The sequence below is a fragment of the Trypanosoma cruzi genome, genomic scaffold (genome assembly GCF_000209065.1).
Source record: "Trypanosoma cruzi strain CL Brener 1047053516623 genomic scaffold, whole genome shotgun sequence".
Classification (NCBI taxonomy): Eukaryota; Euglenozoa; class Kinetoplastea; order Trypanosomatida; family Trypanosomatidae; genus Trypanosoma; species Trypanosoma cruzi.
The window spans coordinates 138,010-164,785 of NW_001849472.1; the positions used below are offsets into that span (position 1 = coordinate 138,010).

Below are 26,776 nucleotides of genomic sequence, written 5' to 3' on the forward strand. Positions count from 1 at the left end.
ATTGGGGTTCGAAAAATAAAATAGCTTAAGCGTGCTTCGTTCCGTAAGAAAAATAAAGGTTCGCTGACATTGCCAGCAAAGCCGTCAGCGCCGTGCCAAGGGTCCCCTTTTGTCGCAAAAAGGACGCTGCTTGCTTACCGTCAGGGACACATGGGCAGGGAGTCCTTTCCCCAAAACTTCTGTCCCCACAGCACCAATTCGATTTTCATTAAAGTTCAAAAAAAATGTGGGAGGCCGACGCAAAGACGTTTCCTGAAAAGTAACAGCCTCGTCATCGCCATCCGGCATCCGAGGAAAAGGACGTTGTCGTAGGAACGGTGCAACGGCGACAGCACCGGTATCGTCTACAGATATGCCCTTTAAAATTACAGCACGGATGCGATCGTTGTGGCGCAAGGCAGAAAGAAGAAACAACGCCCCACGATTTCCAATGCGACGATTGTAGCTTAAATCCAGCACTTCCAAAACGGAAAAACCACTACGTGACGGTGAGTCGCTACAAAGATCAAGCAGCTGCGTTAGAGTCGCCACGTCGTCTTCATCCAGATCGTTACGGGACAAATCAAGGAGACGTAATGAACCCCGATGATAATGCAATTTGGGAAAGAAGAGGTACAGCCCTGTGGGGCGATCACAGCCAACTTGCAGGCGAAGGTGGCGCAGTGGATTCTTCATAAAGGAGTCATCAAAGTATGCAGCGGCCCGCTCACATTCCTCACGGCCAAAACGACACTTGACGATTTCAAGAACATCCGACCGCGGCAACACGTGCATGATTCGATAAATGGGATCCGAGAGGGGCACCCGCACATGTTGATCCCCCTCCTTCCGTGCACTATTGGAAGAGTCTTCGTTGGACGTGACCACACGCGACTCCGAGACGGCGGCAGCATCGAAATCACCAACCTCATCACCCACGGCATCTGTCGCGGTAGTCCTGCTAGCCGCTTTGGAGGGTGCCTCGCTGTCAGTTCTCTCGGCAGTTCTTTTTACGCCACACTGGAGCCGACTCGTCTCTCGAAGCTGGAGCTTTTTATTATGTTCTCCTTTCTCACGTCCGCTCATTTGTTGCAGGACCACCTATCGTACAAATGTTTCTGCTTCGTCTTGACCGCAAATTTAAAAAATAAATCAGACAAATAACTTGGGGGAAGTGGAAAAATACAAGGGAGCAAAAGTGGCAGCGAAAAGGGCACATCCATTGGCCAAAAAATGAACAATGCAAACAACAAAAAAGCACTTGAAAAAGACACACAAAGAACCCAAAAGAAAAAAAAAAAAAAAAGATCAAGGGAGTTAGCAACGCTCTCACATTGGGGAGAAAGAAAAAGTACAAGTAGTTGGAAAAGTTTGGTCGCTTCAAAAAAAAAAAAAAAAAGGGAGAAAAAAAAGACACATCCCTCAATACAGGTGGTTTTTCCTCCCGCCGTGTAAACTGCTCATTAAGGTAGAGAGATTGCTACCATTTTTATTTGCTTCCATGGTAGGGATGCACCCCAGAAACCTTGCGTACTGACGCCACCAGTGTTAAATCATCATATGGTTGCCCCGCACCAACGTGCTGTGTTCCACCACCTCCATTACTACTCATTCCCATGACATTTTCCACATCAGCAAGAGATGTTCTTTGTCGTTCTTGGTAAGAAATATTTACAGTCCACACACAAATAGCACCATCCGTGTGGGCTGTAGAAAACCCACCACCATGTGTATTCCATGAAAGCTCCGTTACCTCTTCCATACTAACACTTGTCTTTGTAATAAGCTGCAGTTGCAGCCCTGCCTGTATTTGTGTGCCGTTCCCGCCAGCGTTCACACCTACTCGAGTACGTTGGAAAAATAAAAGTGTGACTTTGTAGGAAGCCACCACAGCGAGAATAAGAAAACTACGGCCCGCCCCGGGCGACCACGCAACCTGTCGAACACCCTTCCTACGATCTGAGCGAGGCTCTGATCTGTAAGCAATTTCTACAATGCTCCGACCCTCATTAGAGACAAGAAAAATGAGAAATTCCCCTTCATCGTCACCCACGGCCAACCAAGTTCCTGTTTCATCCCAGGAAACACAAGTAAACCCCTTTACGTTGCGAACACGGCTATTTAACTGTCTCGCCATATTATAGCTCTCTCCCTCCGAGTACGTACTGTGGAGCGACCATGTGTTGTCTTCATTGGCTGTTGTTTGGACAAAAATCAATATTTTACCCTTTGAAGTCACAAATGCCATGGTAAAATGGACGGAAAAAGCCACTGAATTGCAATCTTGGGCAGCTATCTCCTCGTCTAATGACCAGTGGCCATGTGAAAACCGATAGAGTCGAACCTGCTTACCACGGCAGACACAAGCCAAGTATATTCCATACTGCCAAGGGGCCCATGCAAGTTGTGTACAGGGGAATCGTAGATGATCAATACGCACTGTGTGTTCTGCAGGGTCCCACTGAGACTGTTCCCCGTTTTCCGCCTGAATTCCTTCTAAAGGCATTTCACGTGTTGAGGTCACAAACACTTCATTATTAGACGTTGATACAGCAAGTAGTTTGTTATGATTGTTATGCTCCATCGCAAGAATCACAGCATCGTCGGCAGTAAAGTGGAAAAGGGACCGCATCATGCCCGAAGACGAGGGACTTATGGACGAATGTGGAGCGTCTGCAGGATCGACATTTGCCGATGCGACCCCATTGAAATGACCCTCTGATGCATGTAAAAGAGATACTGGTAAAGCCGCCGCATTCTGGGAGCCGCTGTTCATGAATGACATCTATCTATTTCTCTCCTGTCACGCGTATCCCTCGTATTTGATGAATACACAGCGGCGGCGGTGGGGGGAAGAAAAAAAAGGAAACAACAACAACAAAAAGTAGAACAAGGGGGGTTGAAGGAGAACAACAACAGGAAAAAAGAAAAAAGAAAAGGTGCAGTAAGGGAAAAAAAAAAAAAAGAACAGCTCAAAAAAGACGGAAGGAGAAAAAAAAGAAAAAAAGAAGAAAAAAAAAAGGAGAAAAGAAGAAGAAGAGGCGACACAGGTGGAAGGAAAAAGAAAAAACAACAACAAAAAAACATTCTCTTCTACAGAGGCATACACACTTATATATATATATAACAGGAAAAGAGATTAAAGAACGGAGGGAACAGCAAAACTCTGATTTTTTTTTTTTTTTCTTTGATTGATTAATTGAGATCGCCCGCCAAAAGATGGAGAGAAACAGCGGAGGTGCTTCACATTCGCAAAAAAAAAAAAAAAAGAAAAAAAAAAAAGAGGGAAAACGGAAAAGAATATGGGCATCAAATAACAACAACAACAAGAGTGAAGGCAACAGCAGCAAATCACAACCGTGGTAATGCGCCGCACAAAACTCTTCACTCGTGTATTCAACATCTACAAACACGCACAGCGAAGTAAAAAAGAAAAAAAAAAAAAAAAAAAAAAAAAGGGAGGAGGGCGAAAGGGGGAAGGAGAGGGGTGCGTACAAATAAACATATACATATTTACATAAATACATCTGTCTTGGTTCTCCCCCCGCAAAAAAAAAAAAAAAAAAAAAAAAAAAAAAATCGGATGTGTACGGAGGAAATATAATTAATAATCAAAACTACAAAATTTCTCTCCCGTTTTCTTCATTGGCTTTTATCATTCTTCCACTTGTTACAACCATTGAGATCAATAAATAACAGTCTTCATGCTTCTCTCTCTTGAACTCTTTCGTATGATTTATCAATTCTTTTGAAAATCATCGTAATGCATTCCAATTCCTTCCACTTTTTTTTTTCTGTTGTTGTTGTTGTTGTTGTTTCTCTCTTCGTTATCGCCCTACGGCGCTTTCCGTCAAACAGATGCAAACACGCACGCACGCACACACACACACACACTCCATCTTTCAATAAATAGATACATAATTATGCACACACACACACACGCAAACATCACCCCGCCACAGTTTTCCCCTGAAAACATCCTCTCCTTCTTTCAAGAAGACTATTTTTATTTTATTTTATTTTTATTTTTTACTTTTTTTATATATCAGTTCTTGACTCCGCTGCCTTTTTATTACCCGTTACACTCTTCGTTGGCGTCATTGGTCTCATCTTTCCTTCTTACATTTTCCATCTTATCAGTTTTTAAGTCCAGTTTCCAGTTGCGGTTTGCTGGAGAATTATCCTTCGTATGCCCCTCAAATAGATTCCTTTGCTCCAACAGGCAGAAAGGAGAAATGAGTGTCAAAGTACAATCCACCAGCCCCAGCACGCATGTAGAAACCCCCCAGACAGTGACCACCAGACGCATATAAGAAAGCAAAGCAAATGCAATTGTCGTGCATCTACCACCCCGCTGCGGTAGTCACGTGAATTTGTGTGCTGCTATCACTCTGACTCGCGCTATTGCCCCTGACAATTGATGCCTCCCCTCCCGTTCTGACAACAAAAACTAACTCATGCGCCACCTCGCAAAAAAGAAAAAAGACGAACAGGCATGGATTGGCACATCTACTTCCTCCATAAATGCCCGCCCTCCGCTCTCTTTGTCTTCCTCCTATTGGAAGTCTCACCCTGTTCCTTTTTTTTTTTTTTTTTTTTCCCCCTCCCTTCCAGATTTCTCATTATTGCTGTGATATATTTCCCCACATTTCCTCCTTCTTTTCATCCTCGCACGCCATGAACGCGACCACTTTTTGCCCTGCCCTGTCTCTTCCTGCTCTCACGACCATTCCCACCTCTCTCGCTTCTCCTTGAGTCGCCACCTCCCAATTCTCTCTCCTTCTCTCTCTCTCTCTCTCTCTCCCTTACACAACCTCCATTGATCCTCCGCATTTCTTTTGTTTCTTCCACTATGAATGCGGCCAGCTTCGTCTCAATATTTCTATTTCCATCACCCGCACAATTTTCGCTGTCTATACATGTCTCGTACGGGATGTAATAGCACGAGCGCGCAAAAAAAAAAAAAAAAAAAAAAAAAAAACCAATACAACAATATACATATATATATGGGGAAAAAGAGTATCAAACACCACACAAACAAATCGGTGCAGGAGAAAAATTGGTGGTCAAAACAACAACAAAAAAGCAAACAAACAACAAAAATAAAACAGAAACACAAAAACAAAGACACTCACAAAACAGAGAGTAAAAGAGAGAAAAGGAGAAAAGGAACTAATGCATTCACTTGCTTCCTAGGCGTTTTTTTGAGAAGTAGAAGCAGCACTCTGGGGACGCCAGTCACTCGAGTTGGGTCGTTTGGCCTTTATGTTAATGTAAATGCACGTCACATTGTCCGTACTCCCCTGCCGCAAAGCCTCCTGGCACAATCTATCGGTGATATCCTGCGGTGGCACGCCCTCCGCCGCAAGTCGAGAGCAAAATTGCACGACTCTATCATAAGACATGACATCCCACAAGCCATCGCAGCCAATGACAAAGAATTCATCATCGTCCGTCAGCTTTGTGGTTCGAGTCTCTGCCTCGGCAATGATGCCAGACGGCTTGCCATCTGTGTATTCATCCAATTTGAAGCCTGCATCGCCTATAGCACGCGTAATACCCAGACTCAACACTTGTGGATTGAACTTTGGATGGCCCACGCGGTTGCTGATGATCCTTCCGCCACAGGCCTTGACGCGTTCATTCTCTGCCCCGTTGCTCTGCAGGCTGTGTTTTGTGGACAACACCAGTGGAGACCCTGCTCGGCACAACACTATTTCTGTATCACCAACATTGCCAGTCACCAGTGTGTCATCCACAATAATGGCAACTGCGCATGTGCTACCCGACTCACACTTCCCATTGGCACATTTTTTGAGGAACTCCGCCTCGGCATTGGCTATCCCATCACGCAACGCCATCTCGGGATTCGTCATGACATCTGGATGACTAAGAATTAACGTGTGCAAATTGTCGCGAAGAAACTCGGCGCACTGCGTGCCACCATGCCCGTCGTACACGGCAAAGAAAGGAATGGCTTCCGGAACCATGGCGTGCTGATCTTCCATCGTCTTCCGGGCGCCCTGCTCTGAAGTCACTCCATACTCAAACATACGCCAAAGTGACTGTGTGACACCGGAGGATGGTTGCGATGGCGGAACCGACGTAACGCCGCCCTCTTCTCCATTGACGTCTCCTTTCATTTTGGTTACAATCTCTTTGCTTTACCCTTGCCCTATTCACTCCTACTTCCTATGCGCCGGGTTGGTAATCCTTTTCTTTTTCTTCTACACTATCCGCCTTGACCCTCTCCAATTGGTCACTCCCTGACGGTCCCTATTCTCGCTCACGTGCCCCACCTTACCACGCAGCACGTAGCCGGGCTCCTTATTATTATTATTTTTTTGTTTTTTGTTTACTACTACCCTTTGCTTTGCAGAAAGAAGTCTAAATCGCCTTCTTAGCGCTTGCCGTGACAACTGCCAACGACGGTGCAAATGCAATGTCGTTTCGTGAAGCTACGTTTTCTGAACCTAAAGAAGACCTCTTTATACAACGCCACAAGTGTACATAATTCACAGTGGAGAAAAAAAAAAAAAAAAGGAACAAAACAAAACAAAAAGGAACCAATGACAACTATCTAGAAACACACATACATAAATAAACACCCGCCTAGTTAAGATAAATTCAATTCCCCCAGTCCATTTCCACAATGCCATACACAGAAATATATAAAATATATATGAAACAAAACTGCCAAAATCCCATAAATAATTTCCAATCGATATAATTCCATTTTGCTCAAAAAAAAAAAATACATAAAATAATCCTAACATTGTTCCTGCTGGTTTAATTCGCTATCCACAAAATCATCAACTCCATGTTTTGTGAATTCAATAAAAGTGATGAAATAAATAAGAAATAAAAACAAATTAGAAATACAAGCAACACGTTCAAAAAAGGATTACTCCAAACGGTATATCCCTCGTACTCAATGCAGTACGCATATAAACCAGAAAAAAAAAGAATAATCTTCCGGGCAGCTGGCCGGATCCTGAAATTATCTATGGAAACCAAACAAGTTAGGGAAAAAAGGTTCTTTGGTTAATCGCTTCAATGTTTTCTTTTCATTCAATATATAGAATTCTGTGGACCATTAGCATGGTCCTTTGTCCTCAGTTGGGATTTGGAATATTATTACTTACGAAGTGGCAGACTTTTTGGTCCTCCAACCACAAGACCCCGCCGCGTGGTGGGAATCAAGGGGGTTAGGGTGGGATGGCAAAATAAAAACAAATCTTATCTGGCCTCTATCGGCTCCCCGCCCCTACAAAGTCGCGTTCTTCCCAAAAGATTCATGCGGAAGAAAATATCATAATGAACGCATTCATCTATCAGGATATACATACATTAATTAATTTAGCCAGCTCTCCCGCGACGATTCTTTTCACAAGCTCCTAACAACAACAACAACAAAAACAAGAAAACAATACAACAATATACATATATATATATATAGGGAGAAAGAGTATCAAACACCACACAAACAAACCGGTGCAGGAGAAAAATTGGTGGTAAAGAGAAAGCACAAAAGCAAACAAACAACAAAAAATAAAACAGAAACACAAAAACAAGGACACTCACAAAACAGAGAGTAAAAGAGAGAAAAGGAGAAAAGGAACTAATGCATTCACTTGCTTCCTAGGCGTTTTTTTGAGAAGTAGAAGCAGCACTCTGGGGACGCCAGTCACTCGAGTTGGGTCGTTTGGCCTTTATGTTAATGTAAATGCACGTCACATTGTCCGTACTCCCCTGCCGCAAAGCCTCCTGGCACAATCTATCGGTGATATCCTGCGGTGGCACGCCCTCCGCCGCAAGTCGAGAGCAAAATTGCACGACTCTATCATAAGACATGACATCCCACAAGCCATCGCAGCCAATGACAAAGAATTCATCATCGTCCGTCAGCTTTGTGGTTCGAGTCTCTGCTTCGGCAATGATGCCAGACGGCTTGCCATCTGTGTATTCATCCAATTTGAAGCCTGCATCGCCTATAGCACGCGTAATACCCAGACTCAGCACTTGTGGATTGAACTTTGGATGGCCCACGCGGTTGCTGATGATCCTTCCACCACAGGCCTTGACGCGTTCATTCTCTGCCCCGTTGCTCTGCAGGCTGTGTTTTGTGGACAACACCAGTGGAGACCCTGCTCGGCACAACACTATTTCTGTATCACCAACATTGCCAGTCACCAGTGTGTCATCCACAATAATGGCAACCGCGCATGTGCTACCCGACTCACACTTCCCATTGGCACATTTTTTGAGGAACTCCGCCTCGGCATTGGCTATCCCATCACGCAACGCCTTCTCGGGATTCGTCATGACATCTGGATGACTAAGAATTAACGTGTGCAAATTGTCGCGAAGAAACTCGGCGCACTGCGTGCCACCATGCCCGTCGTACACGGCAAAGAAAGGAATGGCTTCCGGAACCATGGCGTGCTGATCTTCCATCGTCTTCCGGGCGCCCTGCTCTGAAGTCACTCCATACTCAAACATACGCCAAAGTGACTGTGTAAAGAAGCGTTTTGATCTGCTATGTGTGTATAATTACTATAATATTTACTGTGTTTTTTCATTAGCTGAGAAAGACGTTTAAAAATAAATCCCAAAGACACAAATCGAAAATAGTTTAAAATAATAAATAAATAAATAAATAAATAAATGAATAAGCATAATGCGCAGGACAAAAAAAAAAAAAAAAAGATTTTAAAAGTCATTTCTCCAAAAATTTCTTTGCTAGAGGAGAAACAACAACGAAGAATCAAAGGAATATTATTTACTCAGGGAAAGAAAAACACAAATCAAGGATTTCAGTTTCCCAAAAAGCGCAGCATTTGCAAGAGTCACAGATGTTAAAGTAAATAAAATTCAGTTTAACTTACACACATCACAGCGGGTATCTTCAGTAATCAGTATGCATGCTATTCTTAATTTCTTTATAGACCCTTATGAATGTAATAGGCCCCGCTTTCGCTCAAGAACACCAAGAGTCTGTGATATGACGGAAACTCTCAAGAGGGGCATCCCCACATCAAGTTCCTCCCAACAACTGCAAATAAAAGGTTCAACTAATTGTTCTTCCAATTCACTGGGTAACAACAGTATGAGTTCGTGCAGGCACTCAACCGGCATGCATCTGGCTGTGACACCATCAACAGTAAATGCATATCTTAACCCTAATGTGTGTGTCAGATACCTCCATTCGTTAAGAACTCGCTCCGGAACAGTTCGGGATATGTGCTGTGCACGACAATTCAAAGGGGCTCTACCAGAACGAAATACGTCCACAAACGTCCGTCCTCTGTGTTTTTTAAAAGCAATTGTGGTTTCCTCCTTTGTTCCATCACTCTCTAGAGCAGCGATATGTTCAGCCTGGTTTTGAATACAAAATTCACGTGATTGTCGAATCGTTTGACACATTAATGTCATGGCTTCTCGTAATGCCTGAGTCTCAGCAATTGTGGGCGTGTTTGAACGCAAAGCAAACACAAACTCGATGAGTACGCATAGATAAGGAATAAGGAGTTGTTGCTCAGGAATGACCAAAGAAGAGGAAGAGAGCCCATTAAGTAGCCGAGGAAACACTTTTCCAGTGCTATCAGCCGAACAAAATAAAGCAATCACCAGGTATGCTCGTCGCATCGCCTTGAAAAGAAGCAAATATTCTTCTTGTAAACTGCAACGATTCATTGCTGCAAAAACTTGAACAATAATACCATCAAACACGGCGGTAAGAACCGTATTGATAATAATACTCCGTGCCTCCTCTTCTATATTGAGGTCAAAATCTATACGAGGCGTGGTAACCGCTATTGCATGATGCAATTCAGTCCACCCTGTGGTTCTTTTAAAGTGAATAACATCAATGTAACCAATCTGAAAAAGCTCATGTAAAAGCCTAGTTACCCATAACTCTGATGCTGTCTCAGGCAAACCAAGCCGATGAACATATCCACGCGGTTCAAGGTCCACACATATACGCAATATCACGTCTACAAGGCCTGCTTGAACATGCTCCAATGAAACATCTGTAGTGCAAATTTTCACAAAGGTTTCACAAGCAAGTTTTAAAAGGTGTGAATGAAGACGACAGGCTAAAAACATGCTTTTGAGACTCAGTAATGTCAACAGTTTATAGTCCACAGGATCAATAACTGTTTCTTGATCGACTGGTGCATGCATAAGAAGGTTACATAAAACAGGTCTTAGAATTCCAGTAAAAAGAGATTCTTGTATATTTGTGGCAAACGCAATAGCATATTGTTCAATAAGAGCCCATAGCGAACATATAACATGCGCCCTAACTCTCACAGAGGGATGAACCAAGATAATTGGAATCATCCCTTCCAATATTGACATCCATAAATGGTAATTCGTTTTCACGCTAAGAGTTGTTGGCTTTTCCAAAGTTTGCTGCGAAGTGATAGGAACCATAGAGAGTGTAACCCGCGGTACCCCAAAAATTAGCTGTGCCGCATTTGCTTCATTATCAGCACCCTTAAATCTACTTGCCCATTCAGCTACCGCACTGGCATCCCGTATATCTTCCGGTGGAGGTTCTAATCCAAACTGAAGCCAATGACCACATACTCTCAGATACGAAATACTCAACAATGCAACTTCCTCATCCACATTATTACACGCAAATGATGTTAAACAAAATATCAAATCACTAAAACAATCCTTCATGAGAGCGGTATGAGAGGTGATAACACCTTCAGAAAGATCCCAAGCCGATTTAACCACTTCTGGTATCACCGCACAGTGGCTTAAAATGGAAAAGACAACATTCCAACCACTTGCCAAACGGTTGGCACGAAATTCTATAATTTCTGCTATCGTTTCAATCACTTTTTGGCGAATATTGACATCTTGATTACCCATCAAAATAGATTCAAAAGGCATAAGAACCTCCTTTTGAAATGAATAATTCAAAAGCTCCTCACGCATAAGATAAGTAAGTGCAATAATCCGTAATCCTCCAAGAGATAAACTTGCAATTTCAAATGTCATCGTACCTGCCAAAGTAAAAACTTTGTTGGCATTGTTCCATAAATCTCTCCACTGCATCCGCGAACTAAATGAAGCACAAACCGTCAAAAAATCCAATAGTTTTGTTAGAGAAAAAGTACGCAAAGAAATTAATTCCTTCTCACAAACGGAAACCAATGCGTTTGACATAAAGACCTGAGTTTGAGATGGGTACTCTGTTGCATCAAATAACCGTTCTAGCCACACGTCGACAGAAGAGAAGCTTCTCAAAGCCTCCAAAATTGCTATTCGTTTTTGAACTGAATTTTTATCAAAAGAAGTAGGAATATCTTCTACTTTTCCAAACCGAGTATCTGGTAGAGGCTTTCCACCTCCACCTAAAGGAGGCTTTCGACACTGAATTTTCCAAATTCCTTCTAGCCCATTGAAAATCAGTTCTAATAAAGAAATCCCAGTATATGCCACACACCAACCTCTTGTAGTTAAGGATGCACCATTGACAAGAAACAAATCCAATATTGTTTTTAATAATTCAATTCTTGGTTTGGAAATCCCATTCGAAAGGCTCACACAAGGTATTGGCTTTTGAGAAAGAACTACGATGTTCGAAAGTTGTGTAAGTTCAAAAAGACGCTCAATAAGGCTTTCTGCTTGAGAAATATTTCCAAAATCGCAACAAACACGAACAGTATTAACTATACCACGAAGAAGATTGTCAAAATATTCCCGATTTTCAGGTATATCCATATATCTTTGCGTCGGATCATGGCAGCCCTGAGCATTTGAGGGTAAACCTGTGGCCTCAGAAACGGAGAAAAAGCTCTCAAAAGCACACAAAAGGCATCGTATTAAATAATCTACGGTAATCCCCCACATTGGGATAGCATTTTCAATTCTTGTGGCTTCCACAAATTTAGATTTCAGTGCATTAGCGGTATCGAGCGCTTCGATTACATCCTTCAAGGCGTTACGAAGCTCAGCTTGATAAATTTCTTCTTTTTTTCGTTGAAGGGTATTAAAAAGCATATTTCCTGCGACATCCAAAGGTATCATAACAGTATCTGTTATTCTCCTTGCAACAGGAGCAAAGCGCTTTAATATAGGAATAGACTCAAATAAACCCGAAGAAATTCTGTTACTTGATAAAGAATCATTCCTACCAGTAATTACAGAATTTGTTATACTTGTTACAAACCTCGAAGGACGGAGTTTAATTTCATTTAAAACAATACGCTCATAAATTCCTTTTAGTAAGGGAAAATCCACATCATCTCCCTCATCAATACCCCTATTATTGCGAGCAAACTCATCAAGTGTCATCTTGTTCTTTACGTGGGGACTATGAGCATCAGTGTTCAACATACAAATCGAAAATGATAAAATAAAGGCTGTATTTGCTGAACGAAAAGCTGTAGGATTTTCCTTGCAATACTGGGCAGCAAATATTTCCATTGTTTTATCTACTACCTCGGCTTCGCCAAGAAGCTTAAATCCCCCCAAAAACAATCTGAGTGCCGCATCAAGTGTCATACCGGCAAAAGAATGTTGTTCAATCCACTTCACAAAGATCATACGCCTTTGAGGGTCTCCAAAGCTTTTTGCAAAGTATTCTCCAAGAACTAATTTGTCAATATAGTCCTCCTTCTCCTTCAAAAAGAGGGCAATCAATCCTGCCTTGAAATTTACTTTCTCTTCGGAATTGTCACAATTTTTAACATGAGTTTCCAAAGCTGTTTCTGAACTTTTAGAAATTCCACTCCCAATAGCAGATTCGTTTCCCTCTATTGATTCCTCGTGCTTTGTTTCCCCTTCTGTTATATTTGGTAACAGAAGAGGCTCCCGAATTAAAAACTCAATTGCTGCTTTTGGGTCTTTTACATCATTCATAAGATACATAAACTTCCGAAATGCATCTTTTATTCGAAGGGCATGAATAAACGGATCATTTTCCTTTCCAACAGAGACAGCTAATAACATTTCTCCCTGAGGTTCAACTCGTTTCTCCAAATGTTTAGCAAATTCTGATATCCCTGATGAACTATTAAAATTTGAAGAATTGCCAAAAGAAATGGTTTGGTCACATTCAAAACGCTCTATCCATTGCCGGTTAGAATATGCAACCAATAAAAGAGTTGATAATGCACTTCTTTGAAGAGACTCAGGAATCAGAAAATCCAATACAATCCTTCCAGAGACAGCTTCATTACGATCACAAACAGCATCCATTTTCATACCAAAAGGCACTGATAAGGCAGCCAAGTATCCAATCATCTGCTCATAAACACTTTGGGAGGAAGTATTACAGTCATAGTTCAAAAATAATGCAATAAGATTTTGTGGTTCTTCAATATACCGATGAAATGCTTCTACAACAATTGATTTTTGCGTTAAAGAACTCGTTTTCGACTCCAATACTCGAAAAAACAAATGACGAAAAATGGTTTTGGTCTCATTCACCATTAAGTGCCCAAAATTCATTGCACAAGTCAGTAAAACATTCACTGAGAGCCTAAACGCATCCAAGTCCTTCAATAATGCGGTACTTAAAGTACATCGGATAACTGTGGACTTAACGGCAGAAAGAATTACTGTTGAATTCCTAAATGTAGGCCCTCCATTTACTATTAAATGAAGAATAATACCAAGAGCTGTAAGTAATATTATAGAAGCTTCGTTGGGTACACTTATAATTCCCACAATATTTCCTTGAGGTCGAGGAGACGTGGAAGGTGATTCCGAAGATCTGGTTAAACTACAACAGTACTCCAATATCCTAGAAGCATCTTTTTGGTAACTTCCCCCAATTGTATTGACTACTGCCGATTCTTCAATTACTTCAGTTGCTTCATACTCGATTGCTTTAGATAATGTCTTGGCAATGCAGTTTAAGGCAGACTTTGTTCCCTCAACTAAAGGAAGGATCAAATTGTTTCTTTTAAAGACCCCAAACAATTCCTCAATCACATGTAAGAGCGTATCCCCACGAACGGCAAGAAAGTAATTATTGTAATCATCACGTGGTTTCTCAGATAAACGTGCTCGACCAGAACAAGGGACTGCAGATGCCTGAAGAGCCGTAACCAACGTAAATAGAAGTTGATCACTGACGTCTCTGCCCTGTATATGCCGTGCAACCGCCAATACCCCCTCAACCACAGCGGAAAAAACATTTACTGCTCCATTCTTGAATTCACTTTGTGCAGTAGGACTTTCGATGGAAGAAAATTGTACACAATGTCGATTTGCAGCAGCTCCACCAAGAAGTTTGGAAAAAAATTCCCCAGCACCACTAGATGGGCTCTTAGTAATACTTATCTCGGGAGGTATGGATACCAATGAAGTAGGAATAAGCCCTGAATTAAGAAGTACAGTCGCAAACTCCAATACAGCTGTTAATCCCTTGCTTGAAAAACGATTCCCACAATTTTCCATAAGAACTAACTGTGTAACAAAACCCAAATGACTGAGGGTGCTTTCCTCGAATCCGTTGCTGTTTTCAGCTTTTTTAGAAGCTTCGCCATTGGCTTCATTTAATTTTTGACCAGAAGTTTCATTCGCAATTGACTTTATTTCAGTAAGGTCCTTTACCACCACATTCAGTAAAGAGCGTATTCGCGCGCTTCGCTCCTCAATTAAAGCCTTCCCGCAAGCATCTATAACCTCCTCATATCTCCATGGCATAGTACTACGCTAAAAGCAAAAAAAAAGAAAAAAAGGTAATATCACAGTTAAATACAAAGCACAACGGTGAGGAAAAAAAAAAAAAAAAGAAGGAAAACTCCTTCATTGTGCGTGCCAAACAAAAAACGCAAACACCTGGTACCAATTTTCATTAAAAAGAAATCAAAAAAGAAATTAAAATAACGCAAAGGCAAAGGCAAAGCTCAAAAAAAAAAAAAAAAAAAGTAAAAAGAAAAAAGAACTCAACACGCCAACAGATATGGATAATAACAATGACAATAATAGCGAGAATAAATACATACATGAAAGGCGCGGTGGCACAATCACGCGCGCCCTCCGCCCCTCCGGCCTGCCTCGGATGCCGGCGCCGCGCGAGCCGCATATGTAAACATAGGCGCTTTTTGTTTCTTTTTTTCGCGGCGCGGCGGCCGGGGGCGAGGACACGAAATGGATTGATTTGGTGTTTGACTTTTATTTTCTCTTCTCCAGGAAAAAAGAAAAAGAAACGCTTTGGGTGAAACAAGTATGGGGCTATTGAACCTGATTTTGGGGGTTGGTGTTTTGTTCCGTTTTCTTATTGATCACTTATGTGAATTCTCTGTTATTATTATTATTATTACTATTATTATTATTATTATTATTATTATTATTATTATTATTATTATTATTATTATTATTATTATTATTATTATTATTATTATTATTATTTTTTTCTGCACTATTTTTATGGCTCAACTGATTTAGCTTTATTTTTTCTATTTCTTATTCTTTTTTTTTTTTTTTTCACGCAGTAACCAGGTTTGGAAGCACTTTGAATTCGGAAAAAAAAAAAAAAAAAAGCGAAAATGTTGTCTACAGAATGGATGCAGCGGAAAAATATTGAATACAAGCAAAAATTAGAGGAACTTAATGAGGTGTGTGCGCAGCTAAAAGAGCAACTCGCAACAAGGGAACTTAATGAATACGAACAAGAAGTGCGTATTCGGGATCTGAAGGCTCAGCTTAAGGAGCTTAGCGATGTCGAAAACAACCTTTCTCTTGCGAACCGAAATGCAAGAGTGCTCGAGGAAGAGAATAATGCCCTATTAATGAAGTTGAAATTGGGGGACAAAATGAATGCTTCAGCGGTTCATGGAGAGGCCGTAAAATTAATTGAGGAAAATAGCCGATTGAGATCGGAAATTGAAGAGCTTCGTGCCGTGAACAATAAGGCTATTCAGCGAGAATATCAGCTTGACCAGAAATGCAAAATCTTTGCGGAACAACAAGAAAAAGCAGATGCTCAAATACTTCTCTTAAAAAAGAAAAACAATGACATGGAGGAACGGCTTCGCGAAGAAAGACATCAGTGGACAATTGCAAAAGAAGTTTGGGAGACCGAAAGAGCACGATATGTTCAGGATTACGAAGAGTTACTAGCGTCCATTCAAAGGTTTGATGGAGCAACACAGCAGCGGGAAAGCCGAGATAATAAAGAGCGGGGAAATGAGCAACAACTTCAACAGACCCTACTTAAGGAGGATATTGCAGAACTTGAGGAAAAAATGCGTCTTGCAGAGGAACGTTTTCGAAAAAAAGAAAGGGGATGGTGGCAACTTGAAGCCGCGCTACGAAGTGAAATTGAATTGCTGAAGAATAATAATGAACAGGGAGGTAAGGAAGTTTATCGTGCATTTCAGGACCAGTTGGCCTCTTTTAAACAAGAAGTCACGGCTTTTCGGGGAGAGCGGAGAGCAAGTCGTGCTCCTTTCAGCTTCCCTATCGGGGAAACCCCGACAGATGATGCAGATGTGCGTATCAGTGAACTGGAATCGGAATTACAAATGAATACGAATCGAATTAAAGCACTTGAAGAGATTAATCGGACCCTGAGTCAAAAGAATACACATCTTTTAAAGGAAAATGAGAAACTTCGAGAGGAAATCGATAACCTTCAGGACAAATGTTCCCGGATTGAAGATAGGACGAGTGAACGTGAAGTGCGTATTAAGGAGTTAGAAGTGCTTCTTGCATCTGCTCAAAAGAACAATATTCTTTCCGGTGTTTCTAGTATTGAAAATGAAACAAAACGCGATAAATTTTCAGATGTTGAAAGTGAGAATATTTTGCGTGAAAGTGAACGGTTACGTGCTTTTTTACCGCGCCATGAAATAAGGACTGCAGATTTGAAGGGTTCCCATGAGCAACAAATTGCTCTTCAAGAATCTTCTCAAAATGGGCAGATGGCACAAGTTGGAGATCCTTTGCGGCAAAGTGACGTTTTTCGATCACGTCCATCCCCATGGAATTCAGGAAAATTACCTGCTGCTGATCGTTTACAGGAGTTGCAAGATTTGATGTTCAGAGAAAATGAAAACAACTTGAGAAAGAAAATTGGAATGGATTCAGTTGCGGTCGATAGATTTTCAAAGGATAAAATAGATTGTATTGACGATGTTATGCGTGCTCTTGAGGCTGCATGGGCGAATGAAGAAGAATACAAAAAAGAAATTAAAAAGTTATGTCGTGAAAACGCTGAACTTGCCTGTGCAATGGGAAGTGGTGAACAACGAGGAAAAGATGATGAATTACGCAGGTACCTTCAACATCTGGCTGATCGAGAAGAAGAGCGTCAAAAAGATATTTATCGATACCAAGTCGAAAAAGATCGTCTGACGGATCAGGTTGGTGCTTTGCAATATGATAACAGGCTAAAGGATGATAAAATAAATGATCTTGAGGCTCGTTTGAAGGAACTGGAAAATTGCTTGAAAAATGATGAATATCATTCAAGAAGTAAAAACGAAGGCAAAAAGGAAGGTGAAATGGAAAACAGAATGAGGAGACTTGAAGAAGCTGTTGCAGAAAAGGAAGCTGACCTAAGGGGAGTTTCGAAATCAAGGGATAAGCAGTTGCAAGAATTAAATGATCAGTTGACAAAAATGCGAAATGCAAATGACGGATTGTGGAAGCAACTTGTGAATTTTCAAGAGAAAAACTCACCAAGTCGCGGACGACCATCGAGTGGACGTGCCTCTCGAACACCTCGAGGAAGTGCAAGACGCCACTCCATAGAACATTTTTCTTATTCTCAACCATCCACCCAATTATCTGAAGAAAAAAGAAGAACTGTTGTAGCGGATGGGGCACATCTTGCCGTTACAATTGTTGAACTATCCGATGTGATGCGGAATAGCAAACCTATTACTGAACCTGGATATGTTATTATAAAGGTGAAATCTGTCAAGGAGAAGTACAAGACTTCTGTCAAAGAGCTGGCATCGGTTATAAGATTTAATGAGACATTTGTTTTTTATCTTGCTCAGCCCGATGAGGATGTGATAACGCTTCATGTCTATTACAAGGCGAAGAACAGCTCACGTGAATATCATGTTGGTGACGCTTGCTTTGCAATGGCTTCTTTATATCGAGGTGTTCCTCGAGAACGTCTTGCAATAGTGGCCCAAAATCCCGGGACAAAGGATGCAAGAAGATCAGCACAGATAGAGGTTATCATGCAGAGTGATGATTTTGGTAAAATGACGGTTCCTACGGAAGCAGAGATTGAAGATGAAAAACTCAGGTTTAGTGAACTTTTGAAAAGAATGGAGATAAGTTCTCCAGAAAACTTGCATTGTGCGGATGTTTTAATGGCTGCAAACAACGTTTAGTAAGAAGTGGATTTTTATATGTAGGTCTTATATTTTATCTGTTTATATGTCTTTTTTTTTTTTTTTTTTTTTTTTTTCTCTTGGGGCTAGTAGAAAGAAAATAATAATAATACTAATAATAATAAAAATTGAAATTAAATGAAGGAAATGGACAATTGGGAGGACTGATATATTATTTATTTGTTTATTTTAAAGATTCTTTATATTTGCGATTTGTGGCAAAGGGGAAAGAGAGGGTATCAAAGTTTTCTTTTGAAACTTATTGAAGAAGAATTGTATTTGGCTTTTTTTTTTTTTTTTTTCCTGGTCAGTTATATGTATATATATATAGATATATTGCATTGTTTTATTTATGTAGTGGATGAATTATTGTATTACGATACTCTTTCTTGAAAAAATAAAAAAAAATAAAAAAAAAAAAAAAAAAAAAAAAAAAAATTAAAAAAAAAAGAATGTTTGGGAATAAAGGTTTGTGTAGCCCACACTACAGTGTGGTTATATATATTACAAAGTTTTTTTGTTTTTTTTTTTGGTTTTTTTTGCTCTTGTGCATGCATATAATTTTTGCTACGCTATGAAAATCTGCCGACATGCGGCTTTCATTCTTCCTTCCCATTTTTTTTTTTTTTACTTGTGCTGTCCTCCATAATTGTACTAGCCCAGTGTGGCCGTAACTGAAGAAAGGAAGGCTTTCCTTTTCCATATATAGTGTTACCACTCTTGTTTTAGCAGGGGAATATTATTGGATCGAAACGTATACATCGGAGTAAGGAAGATTGGAGTCTTAAAATAGTTTTTTTTTTTCGTAAGAAATTTTGCTGTAAAATCTTCTGAAAGTTGAAAGAAGAAAGTTATACGGGATTACTGGTTACGGGACTCATAAAAGAAAAAAAAAAGGAGTGGAGAGAACGGAAAATGCTCGTCGAACCAGCTCCACGACTCGGGGATGAACTTTCTCCTAAAATCCCTTCGGATGTCATTTATGTGGGCAGTTCAGTAGCCTTTGATGTTTTAACGGGGAATTCATGGTGCTACGAAACGGGAATTGTGACATTTCTCTCAGACTATATTGCCCGTGTATCAGTTTCACATGCTGACCCCAGGGTAAATGAAAAAGAGCTTATTGAAATGAACAGAAAGAAGTTAGCTGAACTTTGTGGAATGCTTCAGCAAGTAAGAGCAAGAGTTGCGAGGGATCATTACGCTGCTCTTCAGCGTCGGATCGATTACGCTCGTCTTAAGGTTAAGGGAATTGAGGGTGCTTGTATTCGAGAGATTCAGTCTTATGTTGTGCCCCCGCCTACTGTGAAATACATAATAGAAGATGTCATTGAGATTATTGGAATTCGGAATGAGTGTTACGGATGGCCTTGCATACAGGCGATAATTAGACGGCCAGGATTTATTTCGCTTGTTTCAGAGTTTGACTCTTCACGGCTTTCAATGGCGCGTCGGTCGGAGATTCTTCAAAGATGTATGAGCAGAAGACTTACTAGTGAAACGGCTTATAAGTCTTCACAAGCTGCGGGCCCGCTTCATCTGTGGGTTTTAGCGCAACTAAGTTTTTTTGAGGAGTGTGAATCGCCTTCACCTTTGACAGATGAGTACAGTCGCGAGCAGCTGGAGCGGCTTTTCTTTGAGATCAAAGCGTTACAGAGTCGCATTCGTGTCCTTGAGGGCGACCCAGGTCAGCCAATTCCAAATTCACAGAATGAAGAAAAAATAATTCTTCGTTCTTCCATAATTGGTGCCATTCCCACAAACTACGACATTACGAAGATGGCCGCGGTGCACCGTCCAGAACTACTGGAATACATTGCATCATCTCCTGGGAGCTTTCCGAATAATTACCTTTTGGAAGAGTTGCGCCCTGCATTGGACTCATACGAAGAGACTCATATTTTGCGTGATAACCCTGAGAAGGGGCAAAGCGAAATCAAATTTGATGATGAAAAGGAGGTAGAGAAAATAGACTCTGAAAACAGCAAATTGCAACAAGAAATGAATGTCGCAATCATGGACAGGTCGCGGCGTCTTCAGCCATTTCATGATTGGGATAACTATAATGAGCAATGTGGAACGCAAACCCGAGAGCTGCAGGTTGAACAACAGCTAAGCGAGGCAGAAGATTTGATGCGCACTTTTACAGAGATGCAGAGCTCAATTGATTGCATTAGAGGCCAAATTACAGAAGTTAACATCGACAAGAACCATCTGGAGCAGGAACTCATAAAAATGAGGAAGATAAACGATGCGCTCAGATTACAATCTGAAAATTACCTACAAAGGAAAATGCACTCGGGCACGCAACAAGAATTGGAGGTGTTGCGTAACATAAACGCTGAGCTTAAAAAGGAAAATGACGCTTTGAGGACTCTCAGTGACGCACACGAGGGAGAGCTTGTTAGGGCCCGGCGTGAGGTGGCTCACCTTTATTCAATAATTGCCACGCTTTCCGCTAAATGGCTTGAGCATGGCACATCCAATGTGTCAACGATTCATCAAATTTCCCTTGACGGTGACGTCTGGGAAGATATTTTGAGGAACTACCCCCAGGAGCTTCTGCGAGCACTCACTTGCGATGTGATTGCCTGTTGTGGAGCCCATGCAGAATGTGTCTCTGGAGTCACATGCTCGCACGGAAGGCTTCGAGCCGAGTTTAACGTGACACACAGCGCAGACCGTCGTTCAGAGGGTATTGATGAACTCATATCATTGTACCAATTTCCCCTGACAAGATCTCTTTGCACATGGCAGAACATAATGGCGCCACCCGATACCGAATGCCAAAAGACCGTTTCACTTCAAACGCCACTCTGTCAGGATAGGCTTGTTGCTTCTTCGTATGACAGGAAAATGGAGGATCTCATAAGAAGAAATGAGGATCTACAGGCCTTGTTAAAAGACTCTCGCCGTTCTATGGAAAAAATGCAATCGGTTGTGGCAACAATTACAGATAAGAACAATGAGTGGGAGCGTGAGATTACGGAGAGGCAGCGTCAGATTGTTCTGCTTCAAGCGAGTCTGGATGAAGCCACTAGCGAAAGAACCTTTGCAGAAAACAGAATTGCAGATTTACAGCGCACGGTGGAAAACCTGCAGAATCAGCTAAATGTCCTGGAAAATGCTGAAACGGATTACAAGACCGAGATGTACAAGCAAACAACTAAAAAAGAACCTCTCGAGGCGCGCGCCAAGAATGACTCACCTAGTGAGGACTTCCTCAGAACTCAAATAGGCAAGTTGAACCCCGTCGAAAAAGAAACGAGTGCTGCAAAACAGCTCACCGGAACCAAAAATCAAGAAAAAGCAGGGGAACAGTATGATCTTGAAAAGCCAAATACGCCATATATCAATTATAAAACTACGAAAAATTATGTTTTCACAAGCTCCGGTACCAAACAAGAAAAATCGACATCCAGGACAAAAAATATTAGCTGTACTGCCGAACCTCAACTAAAGCAAAACAAAAAGGTAGAAGATACTTCAGCTTTTAAAAAGGGAAGAGAAGAAGACAATGTAAAAAAGAGTGATAACAAGCAGCAAAGTCTACAGGAAATGTTTGTTAAACAGCAGGAAGAAGAAGAACTACAGCAATTTCAACAAAAAAACAAACACATACAAAAAACAGAAAACGAGCAGCAACATGTAAAAAGCAAAATAATACCTACAACAAGCAAAAGTGAGAACCAGAAAGAAAAAGCTATACCTCAAAACAAGTTGCAAAAGGTAATAAAGAAAACAGAAAAACATAGCATAACTCGTCAGATAACTGAGGAAACAAAGCAAAACACAATACCAATAAAAAAGGTTCCAGCCCAAAACAAAGATTTCCACGAAAATACAAAACAAAATTCTGATGAAAGAAAGCACACAATGAAGACAATGGCTGGACTGCAGCGTCAAAATGAGGAGTTGCAGTCGCAGCTGAAGGAGTCGCGCCGTGGAGAGGAGAAGCTGGATGCCCTGCAGCGTCAAAATGAGCAGTTGCAGTCGCAGCTGAAGGAGTCGTGTCGTGGAGAGGAGAAGCTGGATGCCCTGCAGCGTCAAAATGAGGAGTTGCAGTCGCAGCTGAAGGAGTCGCGTCGTGGAGAGGAGAAGCTGGACGCCCTGCAGCGTCAAAATGAGGAGTTGCAGTCGCAGCTGAAGGAGTCGCGTCGTGGAGAGGAGAAGCTGGACGCCCTGCAGCGTCAAAATGAGCAGTTGCAGTCGCAGCTGAAGGAGTCGCGCCGTGGAGAGGAGAAGCTGGACGCCCTGCAGCGTCAAAATGAGCAGTTGCAGTCGCAGCTGAGGGAGTCGCGTCGTGGAGAGGAGAAGCTGGATGCCCTGCAGCGTCAAAATGAGGAGTTGCAGTCGCAGCTGAAGGAGTCGCGCCGTGGAGAGGAGAAGCTGGACGCCCTGCAGCGTCAAAATGAGCAGTTGCAGTCGCAGCTGAAGGAGTCGCGCCGTGGAGAGGAGAAGCTGGATGCCCTGCAGCGTCAAAATGAGCAGTTGCAGTCGCAGCTGAAGGAGTCGCGTCGTGGAGAGGAGAAGCTGGATGCCCTGCAGCGTCAAAATGAGGAGTTGCAGTCGCAGCTGAAGGAGTCGCGCCGTGGAGAGGAGAAGCTGGACGCCCTGCAGCGTCAAAATGAGGAGTTGCAGTCGCAGCTGAAGGAGTCGCGCCGTGGAGAGGAGAAGCTGGACGCCCTGCAGCGTCAAAATGAGGAGTTGCAGTCGCAGCTGAAGGAGTCGCGCCGTGGAGAGGAGAAGCTGGACGCCCTGCAGCGTCAAAATGAGCAGTTGCAGTCGCAGCTGAAGGAGTCGCGCCGTGGAGAGGAGAAGCTGGACGCCCTGCAGCGTCAAAATGAGGAGTTGCAGTCGCAGCTGAAGGAGTCGCGTCGTGGAGAGGAGAAGCTGGATGCCCTGCAGCGTCAAAATGAGGAGTTGCAGTCGCAGCTGAAGGAGTCGCGTCGTGGAGAGGAGAAGCTGGACGCCCTGCAGCGTCAAAATGAGGAGTTGCAGTCGCAGCTGAAGGAGTCGCGTCGTGGAGAGGAGAAGCTGGACGCCCTGCAGCGTCAAAATGAGGAGTTGCAGTCGCAGCTGAAGGAGTCGCGTCGTGGAGAGGAGAAGCTGGATGCCCTGCAGCGTCAAAATGAGCAGTTGCAGTCGCAGCTGAAGGAGTCGCGCCGTGGAGAGGAGAAGCTGGATGCCCTGCAGCGTCAAAATGAGGAATTGCAGTCGCAGCTGAAGGAGTCGCGCCGTGGAGAGGAGAAGCTGGACGCCCTGCAGCGTCAAAATGAGCAGTTGCAGTCGCAGCTGAAGGAGTCGCGCCGTGGAGAGGAGAAGCTGGACGCCCTGCAGCGTCAAAATGAGCAGTTGCAGTCGCAGCTGAAGGAGTCGCGTCGTGGAGAGGAGAAGCTGGATGCCCTGCAGCGTCAAAATGAGGAGTTGCAGTCGCAGCTGAAGGAGTCGCGTCGTGGAGAGGAGAAGCTGGACGCCCTGCAGCGTCAAAATGAGGAGTTGCGGTCGCAGCTGAAGGAGTCGCGTCGTGGAGAGGAGAAGCTGGACGCCCTGCAGCGTCAAAATGAGCAGTTGCAGTCGCAGCTGAAGGAGTCGCGCCGTGGAGAGGAGAAGCTGGACGCCCTGCAGCGTCAAAATGAGCAGTTGCAGTCGCAGCTGAAGGAGTCGCGTCGTGGAGAGGAGAAGCTGGATGCCCTGCAGCGTCAAAATGAGGAGTTGCAGTCGCAGCTGAAGGAGTCGCGTCATGGAGAGGAGAAGCTGGACGCCCTGCAGCGTCAAAATGAGGAGTTGCGGTCGCAGCTGAAGGAGTCGCGTCGTGGAGAGGAGAAGCTGGACGCCCTGCAGCGTCAAAATGAGGAGTTGCAGTCGCAGCTGAAGGAGTCGCGTCGTGGAGAGGAGAAGCTGGATGCCCTGCAGCGTCAAAATGAGGAGTTGCAGTCGCAGCTGAAGGAGTCGCGTCGTGGAGAGGAGAAGCTGGACGCCCTGCAGCGTCAAAATGAGGAGTTGCAGTCGCAGCTGAAGGAGTCGCGTCGTGGAGAGGAGAAGCTGGATGCCCTGCAGCGTCAAAATGAGGAGTTGCGGTCGCAGCTGAGGGAGACGTGCCGTGGGCCGGAGAAGCTGGAGTCGGAAGAGGAGGAGGAAGCTGCACACCAATTGGTGGCGGAGGATGAATCCGAAGCCATGACGGCGGCGTTGGGTGAGGCCTCCGGCAAGCCAGAGGCAGCAGAATTGCAACGGCAGCTTGATGCGCTTCGCCGGCAGAAGGAGAAGCTGCGACTGCAGCTTAGGGAGGCGCGCCGTGGACAGGAGAAGCTGGACATCCTGCGTCGACACAACGAGGATCTGCAGTCTAGGCTAAATGATGCGCGCCGTGGACAGGAGAAGCTGGATGCCCTGCAGCGACACAATGAGGAGTTGCAGTCGCAACTGTGTGAGGCGCGTCGTGCGGAGGAGGCGTTGGAGGATGCCCGCCGCCAAACCAGGCAGTCGCAGAGGCAGGTTGAGGATTTGCGCCGCTCTGAGAAGCGCCTGAGGGAGGCTTGTGAAGCCACTAGGGCAAGGGAAGAGGCGCTGATGCAGAAACTGCGTGCAGCCGAAAATGCGATTGCTGTGGCGAGGAAACACGAGGATGCCGTAAAGCAGAAGGCACGCGGCATCATAAATGCGGTGAAAACGGAGTACCAGCGACAACCATTTGTGTTGCCCGAGCCACAAGAAACCGAGCAGCTGCAGCGTGCGAATGATTCGCCCCGCGCACCGCTCGATGAGCCACCCCTGACAAAGGAGGGGCTGGAGTCGGAAGAGGAGGCCGCACACCAACTGATGGCGGAGGATGAATCCGAAGCCATGACGGCGGCGTTGGGTGAGGCCTCCGGCAAGCCAGAGGCAGCAGAATTGCAACGGCAGCTTGATGCGCTTCGCCGGCAGAAGGAGAAGCTGCGACTGCAGCTGAGGGAGGCCCGACGTGGACAGGAGAAGCTGGACATCCTGCAGCGTCAAAATGAGGAGTTGCGGTCGCAGCTGAGGGAGACGTGCCGTGGGCCGGAGAAGCTGGAGTCGGAAGAGGAGGCCGCACACCAACTGATGGCGGAGGATGAATCCGAAGCCATGACGGCGGCGTTGGGTGAGGCCTCCGGCAAGCCAGAGGCAGCAGAATTGCAACGGCAGCTTGATGCGCTTCGCCGGCAGAAGGACAAGCTGCGACTGCAGCTTAGGGAGGCGCGCCGTGGACAGGAGAAGCTGGATGCCCTGCAGCGACACAATGAGGAGTTGCAGTCGCAACTGTGTGAGGCGCGTCGTGCGGAGGAGGCGTTGGAGGATGCCCGCCGCCAAACCAGGCAGTCGCAGAGGCAGGTTGAGGATTTGCGCCGCTCTGAGAAGCGCCTGAGGGAGGCTTGTGAAGCCACTAGGGCAAGGGAAGAGGCGCTGATGCAGAAACTGCGTGCAGCCGAAAATGCGATTGCTGTGGCGAGGAAACACGAGGATGCCGTAAAGCAGAAGGCACGCGGCATCATAAATGCGGTGAAAACGGAGTACCAGCGACAACCATTTGTGTTGCCCGAGCCACAAGAAACCGAGCAGCTGCAGCGTGCGAATGATTCGCCCCGCGCACCGCTCGATGAGCCACCCCTGACAAAGGAGGGGCTGGAGTCGGAAGAGGAGGCCGCACACCAACTGATGGCGGAGGATGAATCCGAAGCCATGACGGCGGCGTTGGGTGAGGCCTCCGGCAAGCCAGAGGCAGCAGAATTGCAACGGCAGCTTGATGCGCTTCGCCGGCAGAAGGACAAGCTGCGACTGCAGCTTAGGGAGGCGCGCCGTGGACAGGAGAAGCTGGACATCCTGCGTCGACACAACGAGGATCTGCAGTCTAGGCTAAATGATGCGCGCCGTGGACAGGAGAAGCTGGATGCCCTGCAGCGACACAATGAGGAGTTGCAGTCGCAACTGTGTGAGGCGCGTCGTGCGGAGGAGGCGTTGGAGGATGCCCGCCGCCAAACCAGGCAGTCGCAGAGGCAGGTTGAGGATTTGCGCCGCTCTGAGAAGCGCCTGAGGGAGGCTTGTGAAGCCACTAGGGCAAGGGAAGAGGCGCTGATGCAGAAACTGCGTGCAGCCGAAAATGCGATTGCTGTGGCGAGGAAACACGAGGATGCCGTAAAGCAGAAGGCACGCGGCATCATAAATGCGGTGAAAACGGAGTACCAGCGACAACCATTTGTGTTGCCCGAGCCACAAGAAACCGAGCAGCTGCAGCGTGCGAATGATTCGCCCCGCGCACCGCTCGATGAGCCACCCCTGACAAAGGAGGGGCTGGAGTCGGAAGAGGAGGCCGCACACCAACTGATGGCGGAGGATGAATCCGAAGCCATGACGGCGGCGTTGGGTGAGGCCTCCGGCAAGCCAGAGGCAGCAGAATTGCAACGGCAGCTTGATGCGCTTCGCCGGCAGAAGGACAAGCTGCGACTGCA

At 44.4% G+C, this 26,776-nt stretch overlaps 7 protein-coding genes across 7 annotated transcripts, besides 55 other annotated features; 2 read left to right on the top strand and 5 right to left on the bottom strand.

Annotated features, from left to right (window-relative positions):
- Window positions 1-2,696: part of a sequence feature (areas merged during assembly that could not be assigned to a particular haplotype. This can correspond to areas where the two haplotypes were merged or to regions with more than two copies in the genome that were merged during assembly.) that runs on past the window's edge.
- On the bottom strand, window positions 85-1,065 carry Tc00.1047053506559.510 (hypothetical protein, conserved; the record flags this gene model as incomplete). The annotated part of the gene is made up of 1 exon (XM_816723.1): window positions 85-1,065. One exon carries the CDS (start codon window positions 1,063-1,065, stop codon window positions 85-87), a length of 981 nt encoding a protein of 326 aa, XP_821816.1.
- Window positions 1,362-1,391: a microsatellite.
- Window positions 1,469-2,764, bottom strand: Tc00.1047053506559.517 (hypothetical protein, conserved; the record flags this gene model as incomplete). Its single annotated transcript, XM_816730.1, has 1 exon — window positions 1,469-2,764. The coding sequence occupies one exon, from the start codon at window positions 2,762-2,764 to the stop codon at window positions 1,469-1,471; it is 1,296 nt and encodes a 431-aa protein (XP_821823.1).
- Window positions 2,697-3,356: a sequence feature (areas merged during assembly that could not be assigned to a particular haplotype. This can correspond to areas where the two haplotypes were merged or to regions with more than two copies in the genome that were merged during assembly.).
- Window positions 2,931-3,017: a sequence feature (A-rich).
- Window positions 3,233-3,261: a microsatellite.
- Window positions 3,357-4,974: a sequence feature (areas merged during assembly that could not be assigned to a particular haplotype. This can correspond to areas where the two haplotypes were merged or to regions with more than two copies in the genome that were merged during assembly.).
- Window positions 3,405-3,436: a microsatellite.
- Window positions 3,528-3,558: a microsatellite.
- Window positions 3,775-3,796: a microsatellite.
- Window positions 3,844-3,873: a microsatellite.
- Window positions 3,981-4,009: a microsatellite.
- Window positions 4,559-4,578: a microsatellite.
- Window positions 4,751-4,785: a microsatellite.
- Window positions 4,933-4,960: a microsatellite.
- Window positions 4,975-5,035: a sequence feature (haploid, non-Esmeraldo-like haplotype).
- Window positions 5,036-5,564: a sequence feature (areas merged during assembly that could not be assigned to a particular haplotype. This can correspond to areas where the two haplotypes were merged or to regions with more than two copies in the genome that were merged during assembly.).
- Window positions 5,048-5,109: a microsatellite.
- On the bottom strand, window positions 5,172-6,122 carry Tc00.1047053506559.524 (protein phosphatase 2C, putative; the record flags this gene model as incomplete). The annotated part of the gene is made up of 1 exon (XM_816731.1): window positions 5,172-6,122. The coding sequence occupies one exon, from the start codon at window positions 6,120-6,122 to the stop codon at window positions 5,172-5,174; it is 951 nt and encodes a 316-aa protein (XP_821824.1).
- Window positions 5,565-6,050: a sequence feature (heterozygous, Esmeraldo-like haplotype).
- Window positions 6,051-6,240: a sequence feature (haploid, Esmeraldo-like haplotype).
- Window positions 6,241-6,428: a sequence feature (areas merged during assembly that could not be assigned to a particular haplotype. This can correspond to areas where the two haplotypes were merged or to regions with more than two copies in the genome that were merged during assembly.).
- Window positions 6,429-7,484: a sequence feature (areas merged during assembly that could not be assigned to a particular haplotype. This can correspond to areas where the two haplotypes were merged or to regions with more than two copies in the genome that were merged during assembly.).
- Window positions 6,506-6,541: a microsatellite.
- Window positions 6,946-7,378: a mobile genetic element.
- Window positions 7,379-7,417: a microsatellite.
- Window positions 7,485-7,962: a sequence feature (areas merged during assembly that could not be assigned to a particular haplotype. This can correspond to areas where the two haplotypes were merged or to regions with more than two copies in the genome that were merged during assembly.).
- Window positions 7,507-7,596: a sequence feature (A-rich).
- Window positions 7,621-8,481, bottom strand: Tc00.1047053506559.530 (protein phosphatase 2C, putative; the record flags this gene model as incomplete). Its single annotated transcript, XM_816724.1, has 1 exon — window positions 7,621-8,481. One exon carries the CDS (start codon window positions 8,479-8,481, stop codon window positions 7,621-7,623), a length of 861 nt encoding a protein of 286 aa, XP_821817.1.
- Window positions 7,963-8,578: a sequence feature (heterozygous, non-Esmeraldo-like haplotype).
- Window positions 8,579-8,720: a sequence feature (areas merged during assembly that could not be assigned to a particular haplotype. This can correspond to areas where the two haplotypes were merged or to regions with more than two copies in the genome that were merged during assembly.).
- Window positions 8,622-8,654: a microsatellite.
- Window positions 8,721-9,405: a sequence feature (areas merged during assembly that could not be assigned to a particular haplotype. This can correspond to areas where the two haplotypes were merged or to regions with more than two copies in the genome that were merged during assembly.).
- Tc00.1047053506559.540 (hypothetical protein, conserved) lies at window positions 8,932-14,658 on the bottom strand (the record flags this gene model as incomplete). The annotated part of the gene is made up of 1 exon (XM_816725.1): window positions 8,932-14,658. The coding sequence occupies one exon, from the start codon at window positions 14,656-14,658 to the stop codon at window positions 8,932-8,934; it is 5,727 nt and encodes a 1,908-aa protein (XP_821818.1).
- Window positions 9,406-11,626: a sequence feature (haploid, Esmeraldo-like haplotype).
- Window positions 11,627-11,789: a sequence feature (haploid, non-Esmeraldo-like haplotype).
- Window positions 11,790-12,756: a sequence feature (areas merged during assembly that could not be assigned to a particular haplotype. This can correspond to areas where the two haplotypes were merged or to regions with more than two copies in the genome that were merged during assembly.).
- Window positions 12,757-13,087: a sequence feature (haploid, non-Esmeraldo-like haplotype).
- Window positions 13,088-14,692: a sequence feature (haploid, Esmeraldo-like haplotype).
- Window positions 14,670-14,755: a sequence feature (A-rich).
- Window positions 14,693-15,349: a sequence feature (areas merged during assembly that could not be assigned to a particular haplotype. This can correspond to areas where the two haplotypes were merged or to regions with more than two copies in the genome that were merged during assembly.).
- Window positions 14,864-14,899: a microsatellite.
- Window positions 15,074-15,095: a sequence feature (GC_rich).
- Window positions 15,260-15,366: a microsatellite.
- Window positions 15,350-15,504: a sequence feature (areas merged during assembly that could not be assigned to a particular haplotype. This can correspond to areas where the two haplotypes were merged or to regions with more than two copies in the genome that were merged during assembly.).
- Window positions 15,404-15,442: a sequence feature (T-rich).
- Window positions 15,504-18,308, top strand: Tc00.1047053506559.550 (hypothetical protein, conserved; the record flags this gene model as incomplete). Its single annotated transcript, XM_816726.1, has 1 exon — window positions 15,504-18,308. One exon carries the CDS (start codon window positions 15,504-15,506, stop codon window positions 18,306-18,308), a length of 2,805 nt encoding a protein of 934 aa, XP_821819.1.
- Window positions 15,505-18,184: a sequence feature (haploid, Esmeraldo-like haplotype).
- Window positions 18,185-19,357: a sequence feature (areas merged during assembly that could not be assigned to a particular haplotype. This can correspond to areas where the two haplotypes were merged or to regions with more than two copies in the genome that were merged during assembly.).
- Window positions 18,360-18,390: a microsatellite.
- Window positions 18,408-18,437: a microsatellite.
- Window positions 18,701-18,761: a microsatellite.
- Window positions 19,224-26,776, top strand: Tc00.1047053506559.559 (antigenic protein, putative; the record flags this gene model as incomplete). Its single annotated transcript, XM_816733.1, has 1 exon — window positions 19,224-26,776. A coding segment is annotated over one exon (7,553 nt), but the record flags the coding sequence as incomplete, so codon positions are not given.
- Window positions 19,358-20,344: a sequence feature (areas merged during assembly that could not be assigned to a particular haplotype. This can correspond to areas where the two haplotypes were merged or to regions with more than two copies in the genome that were merged during assembly.).
- Window positions 20,345-20,445: a sequence feature (areas merged during assembly that could not be assigned to a particular haplotype. This can correspond to areas where the two haplotypes were merged or to regions with more than two copies in the genome that were merged during assembly.).
- Window positions 20,446-21,042: a sequence feature (areas merged during assembly that could not be assigned to a particular haplotype. This can correspond to areas where the two haplotypes were merged or to regions with more than two copies in the genome that were merged during assembly.).
- Window positions 21,043-21,865: a sequence feature (areas merged during assembly that could not be assigned to a particular haplotype. This can correspond to areas where the two haplotypes were merged or to regions with more than two copies in the genome that were merged during assembly.).
- Window positions 21,866-22,281: a sequence feature (areas merged during assembly that could not be assigned to a particular haplotype. This can correspond to areas where the two haplotypes were merged or to regions with more than two copies in the genome that were merged during assembly.).
- Window positions 22,282-23,815: a sequence feature (areas merged during assembly that could not be assigned to a particular haplotype. This can correspond to areas where the two haplotypes were merged or to regions with more than two copies in the genome that were merged during assembly.).
- Window positions 23,816-24,526: a sequence feature (haploid, Esmeraldo-like haplotype).
- Window positions 24,527-26,776: a sequence feature (heterozygous, Esmeraldo-like haplotype).